This window comes from Dromaius novaehollandiae, chromosome 5 (genome assembly GCF_036370855.1).
Source record: "Dromaius novaehollandiae isolate bDroNov1 chromosome 5, bDroNov1.hap1, whole genome shotgun sequence".
In the NCBI taxonomy this organism is placed as follows: domain Eukaryota; kingdom Metazoa; phylum Chordata; class Aves; order Casuariiformes; family Dromaiidae; genus Dromaius; species Dromaius novaehollandiae.
The window spans coordinates 3,755,162-3,770,279 of NC_088102.1; the positions used below are offsets into that span (position 1 = coordinate 3,755,162).

Below are 15,118 nucleotides of genomic sequence, written 5' to 3' on the forward strand. Positions count from 1 at the left end.
GATGCCTGCCGGCTGTGCAGTCCTGAGTACCGTAATGTATTTTCCTCAGTTTGAAAGAGTCTGAACATGTTGACCTATGGAACAATAAAGTTTCGGGGAGCCTGTTACCACTCTTTACACTCAGCTCCATGTTTTTAAATGAAATAACTGTCATACTGCTAACTGCAATAATGTTTTATTACTCACAACCTTAAAATATCAGGTATATTTAAAGTAATACACCACATAGGATTTAGCTGTGATAATCGTAACTGCAACTCAACGAGTTGGTAGTTTTCTCAGAAGACTGAGTGTACTGTGTGCACTTTTTTGCAAACAGTAATTTGTGGAGCTTACACATACCCAAAGAAAAATTATTAATTCCTGTGTACACAGGGTAATTTTATCAACTCATGATTCAGAAGCAGAAAACTACAGCATTGCTGTGTAGAGCAATCCGTGCTATCTCAGTCTGTCCTATGTGTTAAGTGGTTTGACAGGCTGGGAACTGGAGGAAGAACACGGAAATTCTCAGCCTCGCATCGAAAGTTCAAATCGAGACCGATGGTAGTAACAATCCTGAGAGTATTAAGGGATTATTAAGTTTTGCTTTTGTTTAGTCATACTGTAATCTTCATGCGTTGGTATTACAAAATACATTAATCATAAACCAAAATTAATAATTAATGAATTGAGTCAATGTGGAATAAAGGATGATTACTGTATCTAATAAGAATCTAACCCCCCTTAGACAATTATTTTGTAAACATATTTTATATTTATTTCCATGACAAATATGCAGAATATTAAATGAGGACTTTACTTTGTTGTTGGCTGAAAGCCCTAGACATATAGATGGCTGCAAAATTAATACTCTGCAAAGCCAGACTATAATGTGTAACAGCTACATGAAATCACTTTCTCTCTCTAGACTGTATACTGAAGCCACTCCATTAAAGCCCTCATTTTGTGACCGATGACACAAAAGCAGACAGCTGCAATAATACAAGAGCCTCAGTGAGTTCAATAAAGTTCCAGGAACACACAACTCTATTCCCTCAGCTGCAGAATCCAGGCCTAACAACAGTAACCTTTCATTACAATATTTATATTTTCTGACCATATTAATGGCAAAAAGGAGGAAAAATTGAAACATCCTTCCATTCTATTAACTCTATTCTATTCATTCAATTCTATTCCTATTTCATTCTATTAATTCTATTCATTGTATTAAAGCAGCAGAAAATCTTTCAAAACTATTCTGCATTTATAAAAATAATACTGAAGGAAAACATTCCGTTTCCATCCTGAAGCCCTCTACAACAAATGGTGTTTCCAATTAAACTTGCCTTATGAAAGCAGAATACTGGATAATTTTTTAGAAAAGTAGCATTAACAAGCTCTGCTCTTCAGATTTACCTTGCTTTAACTTCCACCTGCATTGTTCAAAATACTTTAGTTCCTCTTAGCAATTCTGTAAGCAAGCACTTCATCTTCCAGTATCTAGTCTTACCTCTACATCTTGGACAGTCCGCGGCTGAGCAATGCATAGTTTGTTTAGCAGCTGAAGTATCAACTCTTCAATATAATAAAGGGAATCTTCTTTTGCTGAAAGGTTTGGGTGAACCTGTTGCTGAACCTGTCCAAAAGAATTAGCATTTTTTTCATTCAGAAGTTTTACTGAATGATGAACTGTAGAAAAAGCAGAGCAACTATTATTTCAGTGCTGCAAAATCCCACACTTCTAGTAATTTCCCACAAGTTTTCCTATGTGGTTAAGATGGCAATTCCTCCTCCTGCAAAGTTGGTGTTTCTATTCAATTAAAAACTAAGCGTTTGGCCTTTATGGTTGGGAAGAAATTCTAAGCGTGTAAGTCAAGGCAGGCTTCTGCTAAAGATGCAGTGAAAACTATCACTTTGGGTAAGCTCCTTTAATTCTACACCTGTTCACCCACAGAATGAGTAAGATGCAGTTGTACCTACCACCACCAAAGAGTACTTGATAATTTGTGAACAGACGAGGAGCATGAGACCACCAGAGGAAAAGACTTGAGAAGCAAGGACACTGGGGAAAGAGAACCAACCAGTCTAGCAGGGATCAGAATTAATGCCCTCTTAAAACCTGTGGCCATGACACTGGAGAACAGCTGGAACAACTCTTGAGATGCCTCAGGAACAGAAAACTAACTAGAGCATGATACGCTCTGAGGCATGAGAAAAAGAGATATGAAATACAAATCTATGTCAAAGGGAGACCTAAGGAAAAGCATGCGTAAGAATACAAGAATGTCAAGACTAGCAAACACACTGTGAGAAAAGGTGACTTCCACTTCCCTCTGATACAAGGCAGGATAACATCCTTTATGTCACTTGAGATTAATCACAGCTTTTCAGCTAGACCAAATAAGCTGAGACAGGCAACCTCAACATATGCCCACACCAGCTAAAGGGCCACAGCTAACTCTCCCCAGTCCAGCACGACTGTTTTCCTACTAAAAATCTCCCCCAAAACAAACAATCACCCCACCCTAAAAAAACCCCAAAGAGCTGGTCTAGATACTCAGTTTTGCTTGGCAGGCTCTCAATCAGGAAAACACTAACTAGATCTTAAACTATAGCCAAAAGATTCACAAAGAATACAATCCAGGGAAATTCCCTACTTTCCCCATACAAATTCTATGATAATCACTTCAAAAAAGTAATCTTACATATTTAAGAGTGGCATTCTGTAAGTGGTTTCAAACACAAGGCCAATGGATTGGTACTTTCTCAGGGGAAGACATGGAATAACATCTTTGGGTCAAATTCTGATCCCCTGAAATATAGGTGCCCATCTGTCCACAGACAACGGGTGAGCACGCAAAGCACCTGGGGGCTCCAAGGGCTTTCTCCAAACTAATTAACTAAAAAATTCACAGCGATAGCTTAGGGGCACTCAATTTGCAGCCCTGAAGGCTTTTGTAACCTGTGTAAAAACAGGACCAACAGGAAACAAGGTGTCTTGGCGGCTTCCTTCACCGCCTGCAGCAGAGGAGGGTCTACAGAGCTGCCTCAGGAGCCAGAGCCCCCTCAAGGCACTATGACTCCACATCCTGCAGTGGCATGGCCTGAAAAGAAGAGAAAGCAGGACTCTACTTCGTCCCCACATCTCTGCACGAAAAGAGAAGAGGGGCCAGGTGGGCCAGCAGGCAGGGAGAGGACATCCTGCGCAGATCCACTGAGGGGAACACCAGCAGAGGCGGGTGCCCTGCATCTCAGCATCCCAGAAGCAGAGATGACGACTTGCATGGAGAGGTCTGCTAAAGCACTGCTCGAAGACTGCAGAGCACCAGTGAGGACTTCACATACCAAGGATGGCAATTCAAATGTCTCAGGGGAGTAGGCCGGGGCACTGAAAATGTGAAAACATATTTTGGTGCTAATTATACTGGAGTTGGTGGCTTAGATATTACACCGTGATGGTGACAAGTGATAACCAACCATGTGGGCTCCTATGTAATATCCAGAGTGAACACGTTGGGGGAAAGAAACCCCACAGATAACAAGTCACATCTGTAGAGCTTAGTTCTACACTGCTATTATCCTTCCTTGAAAAGGTGAAGAAACATATCAACAAAGCAGTTTTAAACTAAGAGAGGAGGGAATATAAGAGAGGAGGGAATACACATTCTAGTTCTAATCCAGTTTTGTCACAGAGTTTTTGTATAGACCAGTACATATCATTTATTTTTCTTTACCTCAAACAGGAGTACTTTTTTGCTTCACGTAACTGTTATACAGCTCATCTGTACACAAGATCAGGTACTACCAAAAGAAAAAAGACTCACCCCCTCCCTGACCACCCTTTGAAAACACTTTGCTAAGACTGCAGGTTTTCAGTTGGTGCATTTCATGCTCTTCCTGAGCATGAGAGTTTAATTCACAAAACAATGGAAAACCAGGAAGCCTCAAGTTAAGGTCCCACCATGTATCCCTTGTAAGAGTGCTGTTACAGTAAAACTATTAGCTAGCTAACGAGGAAATAAGCTGAAATGGTATTTCCCACCCAGGGAAATCTTACTGATGCCCCACAGAAATGTCAAGAACAGGAGCTATAATAAGGCGAGAAAGGGCAGCTGTGCAGTGCGTGAGAAGCTGTGTCCCCCCTTCAGAGAAAAGGGAAAACTTCAATTTACTGTATCATATTGCAGCCATTCTCCTTCTTTCACGAGGGTGACTCACTTTAAAAACCAAAGTCACTGCCACTAGGAAAATTACTTTACTCATAACTAACTTTAGTTCACAGGTCTGAACAGCTCATGGCACACTGTCCTCAGCTGCATCAAGAGCACAGGGATAACCAGCACCTTTGAGAGCCAAGCAGAGCAGCACTCAGCCCTCTTCAAACACTGGGAGAGCATCTCAGCTTCCTACAACGAACACAAAAACAGGTACTGGAGCCAATTTTGCTTCAAAAGGAGCAAAACCAATGACAAATCCCAACATTTCATGGTTGAGACTATTCTTACCAGAGCATTCAGAAATCAGCTTCTGTTTGAAACAATATGGGCTACCTTAATATGACCTGCTTAGAGCATCACAGAAATGTCCCAGAGGTACTCATGAACACCCTGGGTTTAAGAGGAATTATTTTGACACAACTGCCATAATCAAGAAAAACAATTTCACAGTGAGACATTGGCCAAAAAAAAAAAAAAAAAAGACAGTTATAAAAGCCATTCAGTGGCAAATCAAATGCTGCTGGTCCATCAAGGACAAAACACTTACTATTTACAATATTCAACTACATCCTAATTGAAAGAGCAGAAAAAACAAGGAGAGGATGCTTGCTAAATCACTGAACATACAGAAAAAAGCAGAAGAAATAACTGAGGACATGTTTCTTCTGGAAGGCACATCCACTGAGTTCAGGTTCCAACTGAAATATTGGAGTGCAGTTTTATTAGTAGGCATGGAATAATGTAATAGTTAACACAGGGCTAAACTTTGATTTGACTTGCAACCACTTCCTTTCAAGTTCAAAATACTTAAAAACACAACGTGTTGCACTATCCAGCTACAGCTCTGCAGAAAAAAAAAGCGGAGCAGAAGGTATCACAGAAACATGTTTTTTTTTACTCCTCCTCTCTCTGAAACAACCCAAGCAGAGTCCTTGAAGTCATTAAAGAGGGAGATTAAGATTAGAAGGACTAACTATTTTTCACTGCTTGTCATTCACATAAGATTATTCCTTCCTGATCTGTTCCAAAGAACAGGAATGAAATAACAGGCATAAGTCCTTTAAGTACGGCATTTAATAATGGCCTTAAGGCCCTTCTGGTGATTTAAAGGATACGCTCTTACTTTAAATGGGAGTTCCTAAAACAGCTCTTTCCCTTGCCCCTCTTCTTGACTTCTCCCTGCTCTTCCACCCCTCCAACACTTGCATATTTGATGAAGATCCAGCAGCTGCTTCACAGGGGCGTCTCCCTCCTCTGGCTGTAGCCTCCAGTTAACGCTTGCCTGCGGCAGAATTGCCAGGGCTGCCTCCAAGAGCTTGACTGCATCCACCCCAGCAGCAGCTCAAGAAGAGACCGAAAGGGAACTTAAAAGCAAATTTAGCTCCTACCCCTCATTCTTTCTGATGGGCAGGACAATGCACCATGCCACAAGAGTTTCTAGAGAAAACAGGCAGCTGCAGAGATGAAGTCAAGTTCCAAATTCCATCTCAAAGAGATGTTAATATTCCTTATAGACTCCTGGGGAAAAAAGTCTGTTAAGGAAAGACGAGGATGACAGCTTTTCAATGAGATAATCAACAGTATTAGTTTTACAAATGAGCTAATCTTATATTTTATATAATATAAGGGCAAGCTTAATTTTGAACCTTAAGAGTTCTGAGATTCAGACTTCACACCAGTAATATCTGATCTAGGGGACAATTCTGAAGTCCAGAGAATAAAGGCATGGATCAGAGTATTTGATCTGAAACAACAAAAAGTTGAGGAAAAACTATTGGAGTAAAAATGACAAGTAACTTCTTTTTAGCCTGCACTAATGAGACAAACCAGATGTTTGGCTACACAGTCTAAATATATTTTCACATAATACATGTATTTTGGTAGTAAAACCCTCTCAGAAAGCTCAGCTTGCTCCATAATAAGAACATGCGCAAAACAAGAGTTTGTTCATAAAAAACAGGAATACCCCAAACTCATGCTTATGCAAATCAAGTCTTTGGGCAGCATAAACCATCTAAAGCACATGAAATTGTATTTCTGAAAGACTAGATTACAATATCTCTACTTATTCTCTACTTTTATTAATAAGCAACTGCATTTTCAGAAAATGATATTCCAGTACTACTTGCATTTTCAGAACAAGAAATTTCTGATTAAAAAAAGACCCCCACAAAACCTGTTAGTGGGATGTTGCCTCTAACGCTTTCTGTGCCAACAGGACAGCTTCATAAAATGCCTGTTAAATTTCCAAACTTTTCATAACAAAAAACTACTCATTCCCCTTTTCCCACAGTTACCGATTTTAACCTAGAAATGATTTATATTTTACTTGCCTCTTAAAAACACAGTTATACTAGACCAGTGGACAAGTAAAACTTTGGAAGGCTGTTTGTTTACTTGAGGAACACAGCATACAAATTTAGGAGCAAGAAAAATAATTAGAACATAAAAGTTAAATATTTACTAGCATGGCTTGTTTACAATCTTGCCAACACTTGTCAGTGTTTCCATACACTGCATTCAAGTCGATGGAAATACATCATTGACAAAGAAAGCAGTCCTAGACTTGCCCAGGCCTGAGATGTTAAAAGCCAGGAAGAAGAAAATACAAATCAGATAAATGTCTCTTTTTAAGTTGGGCTTTTATTCCTCCTTATCTTTCCTCTTCTAAAGATAACATTGCCCACTAAAAAACATGAAATATCAGCTCCGAAAGCATTTTTAATCCATCAGTCTGGATGATTTACACTCACACTCTGGAGAGAGAGAGGGGGGAATCAGATGCAGTAACTTAAAGGCCTGTAATGCTCTTACTCAGTTAAAAATGATGGCACCGATATCCCCAATTTCCAAGTGGAATTAATACTCTCCTACAGGCATTTGGAAAGAACCACAAAGATTTCAAGACTTGAAGAGATATACACACATAAAAATGCACCGTAAATTTTTTTTTTAATGACTACACTGATTTCTAACTTTACTTCCAATAAGATGGGCCATCTTTCTTCAATTAAACTATTAAATGCTAACAGAGAAAGGTGCAAAGTAGTCTCTTAAGCAAAGGAGAATTTAATAAAAGATCTGCAAACAGCATTTTATCTTTTTACTGCAATTCTAAAATATTTGCTGCATGTTAGCAAAACAAAGTATTCACACAACACAATTACAGAGCTACCAAAGGAATCTTGGAAGCAGATCATGCATCCTGCTGTTGTATCTCACATACATTGATCCCTGGAAGTGATTACATCCAGCGATGTTTGTTAAAGAGTCATCCTAAAACGCCACTTCCAAGTTAATTTTTTTTTTGGCTTTAGCTCTTTAACTACCAATAGATATTATATTCTAGAGGAGAATAAAGTTGAGGGGAGTAAGTAAAAGACATCCATGATCAGTGGAGCAGACAGGGATCTGCATTCCAGAATAGTATTGCAGAACACAGTCCTAAAATCTGCTGGGAAGTGCGCTTGGTGCAAACATAAAAAACACAGATTGATAATGGCATAAATGCACGGTTCGATTTACAGTTTATCAACCAACGTGGACCCGCTAGCCCTCCATCCTCTTCCGTAATCCTATATAGCCATAGCGTGTAATACGCTTATACAGCATTTTGTGAAGCTGAGTGCTGGAACACTGCTAGCGCAGCCCTGGAGAATAAGAGCACGAGGTTGAGCCTCCGGATCCTACCCCCATTAGATTGATTCCAGGCTATTGCTGATGACTGCACAGGCGTACTTTCCCCGAAGAGCTGCCGTCTGGTAGTTTCTCCTGTGCTAGCCTGCTTGCACTTCCCTACCATGCTTCACTTCTTCATCTAGTCTCCTCTATGGTTCATTTTTTTGTCTCTTGCAACATCTTCATACTCCCTGCTTTTCTATCCAAACAAGTAACATCTCCTTTCTGCAGCTGATTGCATCTCTTTATGCAAAGGCTCAAGGAGAAACTGAAAAAAAAAAAAAGTATGCGTATGTGTGTTTACATACACACAAACACATATATATTTATACCTTAAAAACAGATGGGAAAGTAAGCATTTAGATTATCTATACAAAATGCCTTGTTTAAGTTGAGATAAACGCTAAACGAGCAAGACACAGTCCCTGCCCCATGAGATGGAAGAAAAGCAACACAACCAGTGGGGAGAGTGCTCTGCACACATCCTACTTTAACGCTAACAGATTCCAAGTCTCTCCCAACTATTCAACATATCGCTTCCCTAAGAGCTATTGCCAAGTCTGAATCCAGCACCTTCAAGCTCCCTCTCCCCCCATTTCACATCATCTCCTTCCAAATATGAACAGCTCACTCAGGTAGACTGAATTATTCGAACAAGCCAATAACTTTTTCAATGATGTCTTCAGAAGATTTAAAAATAAAAATTAATTCATGAGCAGCAGAGGACAGCAAGGTACAGACAGCAGCAGAGTTTGGGAAAGCTGCATGGCGAGGTTTGAGTTTATACTAAAAGTGAAGAGAACAGACAGAGGGATGCAATAAAAAATGATATATAGTGAAAAACAAAGACACATACTGCTAAAAAAATAAAAAAATGCCAAAGCTTAAATATGGCACAGTGGAGAAGGGGAGACAGTGCAGACTGGCAGAGATATTGCTTTGTGAACCATATGGTCACTAAAACAACATCAAGAATTGCGGGAAGCGTCAGGAGAATGAAAGAGGCTATAAAGACTGGAAAGAAAGAAGTCCTCAGGGATAGTGCTAAGCACATTTTTTCAATGGGTAAGCCACTGAAATCAAGGAATGTAGTACACAACTCATTTGAAAAGCCTGAGAAAAAAGGAATTAGTGAAGTAATTATAAAGGCAAATAACAGACTCAACAGCTTCTCCAAAAGAGATGATGTTTGCACTATGTGGAGAAGAAAAACGTGAAAGATTAAGGAGAACAGGAGAGGTGGTGGACAAGAGACATCTATTGCAACAGGTGAAGCAGTTCAAATCAGAGCATGAAATGCAGGAAATTTGGGAGATGAAAAAATAAGAGAAAACTATACTGTTTGATGATTTTTTTTCAGGCTTCAGGAAAAACGATGCAGGAGGGGATGAGGTTTAGCGGATTTACAGGAATGCTGTTTTGACAAGCAAGGGGGAATTACAGAAAGGGAGAATGGAGGGAAAAAAACTGTTTTGGCAAGAAATTTGGCAGCACTGAGAGAGTGCAAGGGGAATTTGGCAGAGCCACGTGACAGTCTGTAGTCGCTGTCGAAGCATGGGCACCAGATGTGCGGAGATTTAAATCCAATTCTTCACATAAATGGATTACACACTATGCAAAAGGGGCAAAATGATCAAACACGAGGGGAATAAAGGAGCAAGATCAAAGTGAATTAGGGCAGCAAACAATTTTTTTTCTTTCTGCGACTCGTTAGCCTGGCAATTCCTTAAGCCAACACAAACGCCAATTTCCATATTCCATTTTAACAACATAGGTAGGAAGTGTTTCTTTTGCTACTGCTGCCAAATAAAATTACACTCTTCCTACTATTTTTAAATGCCTCATATCCCAAAACTACCTTCATTTCAAGCCAGAGGCTGAGCAAATTCTATTACTATTTGTCAACTGCAAAATCCAGTCACAGTATTTAAGCTAAACAGGGTAATAGCTGCTACAGAAAAGGTGTGGAAAAAACAGGATTGTAATAAAAGGGACCCATCCCTTTGGTTGCAAAAATTATTTATGATAGTGAATCAAAACTGATAGTGATAGCGTGACAAAAAGATTTCAGGCTACTTATAAGTAACGGACCAGAAAACTACATATAGAGATACACAACCACTACTGCGGTTATACAAAAAAATAAATGAAATAATAATTAAAAAAAAAGGTACGGAGGGATTGAGCTATTGTTTAAAGAAGTTTTGATAACTACCACTCAATAGGAACTTAGTGTTCCCTTCCACACCTCCATCCAGGTTTCAGTCGTGGATACAGTGCTGTGATGCAACAATCTCAGCTTCAAACCTCTAGAGAGAGTGCGTATTTCACAGCTAATTTCAAATTAAGTATCCCCCTCACCTCCCTTGTTTTACCTTCTGCCAAGCTGAAGGTCACAAAGGCACTCAGGTTTGCAGGTACTGCAAATCTGCAAAGGTTTTGAGGTTTCAGAGCTCAAAGTATGTTTGTTAGAAGCTAAATGACCTAACAGATACCAAAACTAAGTATCAGTATTATTTTAAAGCACCATAATCTAACAAGCAACTTTAGAGTTGAAATTACAAAGCCGTCAAGTGCATAAAATAATTCAAACCCTGTGGGCCTGATCTTGCAATGGGAAACGTGCAGGCAAACTGCACTTGACAGAGCAGGTGAGAAACAGAGCACCCCCTACACTTTTATTACAAACCAGGAGCCCAACCTGCAACCTTAGCGGGAATTGTTCTATTAATTCCCTTGTGCTTTATAATATAGAATAGCACTGAATTGATGCAAACTTCAAAAGTGTGTTCAAAATGGTCTTTTATATTTCTGAATGCAACATTTGCTAAGAATAAACCCTTTAGTCATGCTCTAAAAATTTGATGAGTAGTCCAGAGCAATAGTGGAATTGTTTTAGAAAATGCAAATAGTGTACAGTGCAGTGATTACACTGACATGTACAGTGCCTCCAAAAATGCAAGTATTAACTGCCTAACGGTTTCTATTTGCAGATAATGGAGAAAATGAAAACAAAAATACCCAAGTGTGAATTTGATTTAGAAAAATCTATTTAACAAACTAAGAATGTAAAGCAATTGACTACACAGCTCCTGTTTGGAGAAATAGATTTTTAACTTGACAGTGGATGTATAAAAGTGCAGAGATGACAATTCATCTTACGAATGTGCAAAGAATAGCTTACAGCAAATGAATCAGTACGCGCCCATCCAACGACACGTTACGTGCCATTTTCAAAAACACGCACTAGTTCTACGGAGTCAGCTATTTTATTTTGAGAACTCTCTCCAAACCATGCGACTGGAAGTTTATTCCAGGTAGCAACCTAAGATGCTTGGCATTAACGAAGCTTTCGATGACTCTTCCCAGCAAACTTCTACAGAATGCGTGCCCAGTCCATAAAAACTGGGACCTTCAAAGGGTCGCTGGGAGTTGAGCACTCAGCTGTCACCATGACATTCGTGCCTCATTTTCTCAGGCTCTCCTGAAATCCCAGTCTAAAATTAACACATATAACATCAAAGCATTGACCACAACTTGGAAAATCATCTCAGTTCTGCAAAGTTTTATCTGGAAGAAAGCTGACAATTGGCAAGAACAAGATTTGGCGCAGGACCTGTACTGGGAAACCCAGTTACAAAACTGAAATGCCAGCTTTAGAAACACGCTGCATAATTTGACATCTTTCCTTACAGAGGCCATTAGGCTAGAAAAGGGGGGGAAAAAAGCCACCATCAAAAACTGCATGTGGAAGATAGGAATGGGCCCTGAATCCCGATCCGGGAATGGATGAGGGGAAACTTGCTAGATAGAGCCAGCTGGTGAAGGAGAGAAGGGAGAGGGGAGGAGAGCGCTGGCTCCCCACCACTGCTGTCTCCACTGGCGGGGACGCCGGGGCAGCAGAAGGAGACCTTAGCTCACTGCCCTCCCAAACTGCCCCCTGAAACTGGCCCGAGCCACCGAGCAGCAGCTTCGATGACGCCTGCTGGCGGCAGCAGCACGGAGGACTCAAACGGAGCCAACCTCACTCGGAGGGACTTGGAAACGCATGTGATTCCTGTTGGAACAGCTGTGCGCATACTGGGAGAATTATTCCAAGAGACGTCGTGATCCTTTAATAACCAAAGTTAGCTCCCGGACTAAAAGCCGTTATAAAGCTTAAACCATAGATCTGCTTGAAGTGATTTACTTAGCACAAACCACAGTTCAAATAGCCACGGTGTAAGTGACCAGATAAAAATGCTATTTTTCTAATTCATTTACTTTGACAGGACTTTATAATGACTTTCATTTCCTACTTAGAGATTTTCAGCACAGTGCAACAGAGGAAAAACAAATGTTTTAAGAGTAAGGGCATGCCTGTAAACCTACCAGCTTGAAGAGAGGAAATACACGACACTACTTAAAAAGTTTCAACTTACTGGATTCCAAGGTGGCAGCACTAAGGATGCAGTGATTTAAAAACAAACAAAAATGTCTATTTTAATCATGTCTTTTGGTTTTGCTTTTCTGTTTCTTTTTCCTCTCACTGTTAGGTATAATTTAGCACTCTGCACTAATCTGAAGGTTATATAACTGCTTACGTGCACACAGAATATTGTTCAAAGGACAGATTCTCACCTTTTTTACATACTAAAAACTGACGTATTTTACCAATCTTTTTCATCATGATTTCTGTCAAGTGTCAACTGCACAGAATTAAATGTAAATGCAATGTTTTTAAATTGTTTTGATAAAAAAGTGACCTTAAGCTTGCTGAATGCAAATGAAAGAGAATCAAGCTCTTCAAAGCTTTTGTAGACTTAGTATTTCCTTGCTTTTTGAATTTTATCTGTTGTCAGTGAACTGTACTGACTTGTTCTTCCACTCCACATCTTTTGTATTCTAGAATTAAGATTTCTCACCCCTCGCCATACACAAGGAAAAACAAAAACTTTCCTCTTTTTCTATTGCCAGTTTCTCTACTTCAAGAAGCATTCATTAAAAGGAAGGCTTTCAAAAATGGGGAATAAAATACTCTCTCTGCATTTGCAGAGTAGGTTACTGTGATACAAAGCCAGTTTAGAAACTCAACAAACTCCGATTCCAGCTGTTTAACTAAAACACTTCTGAAGCTCAATAGACTTTCTCTAAAATTTTGATTGCAAAAGCATGCTGCTTTGGTTTCAGCGCAGCATTTTCCAGCTATCCTGTAAGTAACGGAAATGCTCTCAACTCATTATCTAAAGTGAAAGTGCAAGATGTAAACAAAATAACAATCCATAAATTTTCTAAAATGTTCTGTTTTGATAATCTCCAAAGTCAACATTAGGGCACTTGATCTTTTAAACAGGATTTTAAAACCGAAAGTGGCTCCTAAAAGCCTGACTGCAATAACTGGAACAGTGATACAATTTTGTTTTGACTCACTGATACTGCATGTTCATAAAAGAAATACACATTACAGCAGGATTGCTTCACGCTGAAGGGTGGGTACTCCAGACAGGGAATTTTCCCAGGAGGAAAAAAAATTGTCTATAAGCAACTACAAATTTTCACAAGCAGACACTGGTATTAAAAATTTATTTTTTCTGTTTTAGAAAGTCTAAGTTCCTGCTCTATTTCTTTTCACCAGAACCAAGTGTTCAGAGTGACAGTAAGAATTGGTAAGAGCATCATTAATCCACCAACTTTCACACTGTTTTTATTTTAGAATAAGAAAAATACCTTTAAAGATTTAAAGAAATCCACTTGGGTCATACTGATATAGCTACACCTCATGTTTGGGTGGATGTGGTTAGTGTCAAGGAGATGTTTTGTGTTTTAACCACTGGCAGCTACCTCAGGCAGGCAGAGCAGCGTGGCAGGCTTCAAGCTTCCCGGGACACACTGGAAAGCAACTACCATCCTCAAGAGGAGGTTCAGGAGCAAAAATGAGAAAATCCAGGATTCCTCAAGCAGACGGTTAGTGGTTTTTATGCCGGCCACAAGACTAGTGGCTGCACTCACCAGCTTTCAATACGAGTGACACAAATGCAAATATATATATATATATATATTTAAGAGAATTATTACCCCATACTTCCACTCTCTATAGATCTGATAGTATTATTAGAACTATTGGGGGGGAACAAGAACCACTCAGGAGTGTCTGAATTATTTGTATTACATTACTACCCAACGCCAGAGATCCGGATCTGCATCCACTGTATTAGGAAATACATAAGTGACCCTCAACCTGCTAATCCACGAGCCACAGGCCAACGACGCAGGGCCAGAGGCCGCGGCACACCGCGCTCCCCGCTGGCCTCCGACCGCGCCGTGAAGAAAAACACCTAAAAAAAAAAAAAGGATAATTCCCTCCCCCATCACGGGCTGAGTGGTTCCCCACGCGGTTATCTCGCTTAGGCAGCGGGCAGCCGCTTCTTGGGGGGAGGAAGACGCGAGGATGGACGGTGCCTCTGCCGCGACGCGACGCGGCTCTGCCCTGAGGGAGCGGGGCGCGCGCGAGGGGACCGTTACGGGGGGGGGCGGAGGGGGGCAGTGACCGTTACGGGGGGGGGCCGGGCCCGCGCGCCCCTCCTCCCCCCCCCGCCCGGCGCGTGGGGGAGGGGCGCCCTGAGGCGCAGGTGCCGCCCGCCCCACCCGCCGCCGCCGCCGCGGGCGGACTGACCTTGCGCAGGGCGGGCACGAAGAGCCCCCGCCATTTCGGGCCGTTCTCCTCGCCGAAGAACTCGTAGGGCTGCGGCGGCGGCTGCATGTTGCCCGCCGGCCGCTCCTCCGCATGGGGCCCGCCCGCCCTCGCCGCTCCCCGCCGGCTACCGCGCCGGGGGCATGAGGGGGAAGGAGGAGGAGGAGCAGCGCCCGGGAGAAGCCGCCGCCGCTCGTCAGGGCCGGGCCGGGCCGCGCTGGGCTCGGGGCCGCCTCATGCGGGGCCGCCGCTGCCTGCCTCGCTCGCTCGCTCACCCCCCCGCCCGGGCAGCCATCACATCCGCCGCGGGAGGGGCCGGGCTCCGGGCCGCTCGCCGTGCGCTGCCGGCGCGGCGGGTGAGACGCCGCCGTCCCCGCTTGCTGCGGCCCGCTACCGCCGCCGCCTCCCCGCCGCGCGCATGCGCCGCCGCCGCTCCGCCCTCCGCCGCCGCCACCGCGGCGCACCCTGGCGGCCGCGCGGGGACCCGCAGGGACGCTGCGCGCTGCCCTGGCGACGGCGATTCGCCCCGTTACCCGGGGAAACTGGTTCCTCGCTGCCCCCCAGCAGCCAC

At 42.1% G+C, this 15,118-nt stretch overlaps 1 protein-coding gene across 1 annotated transcript in view; it reads right to left on the bottom strand.

Annotated features, from left to right (window-relative positions):
• SOS2 (SOS Ras/Rho guanine nucleotide exchange factor 2) overlaps positions 1 to 14,987 on the bottom strand; it is a 57,050-nt gene extending 42,063 nt beyond the window's left edge. The window contains exons 1-2 of the mRNA XM_064511807.1: positions 14,530 to 14,987; positions 1,493 to 1,618 (exon numbers count right to left, since the gene is read on the bottom strand). Of these exons, the coding sequence (XP_064367877.1) occupies positions 1,493 to 1,618; positions 14,530 to 14,616 (213 nt within the window). The 5' untranslated portion in view covers positions 14,617 to 14,987. The remainder of the gene's footprint in view (positions 1 to 1,492; positions 1,619 to 14,529) is intronic.
• Positions 14,988 to 15,118: the final 131 nt, after the last annotated feature.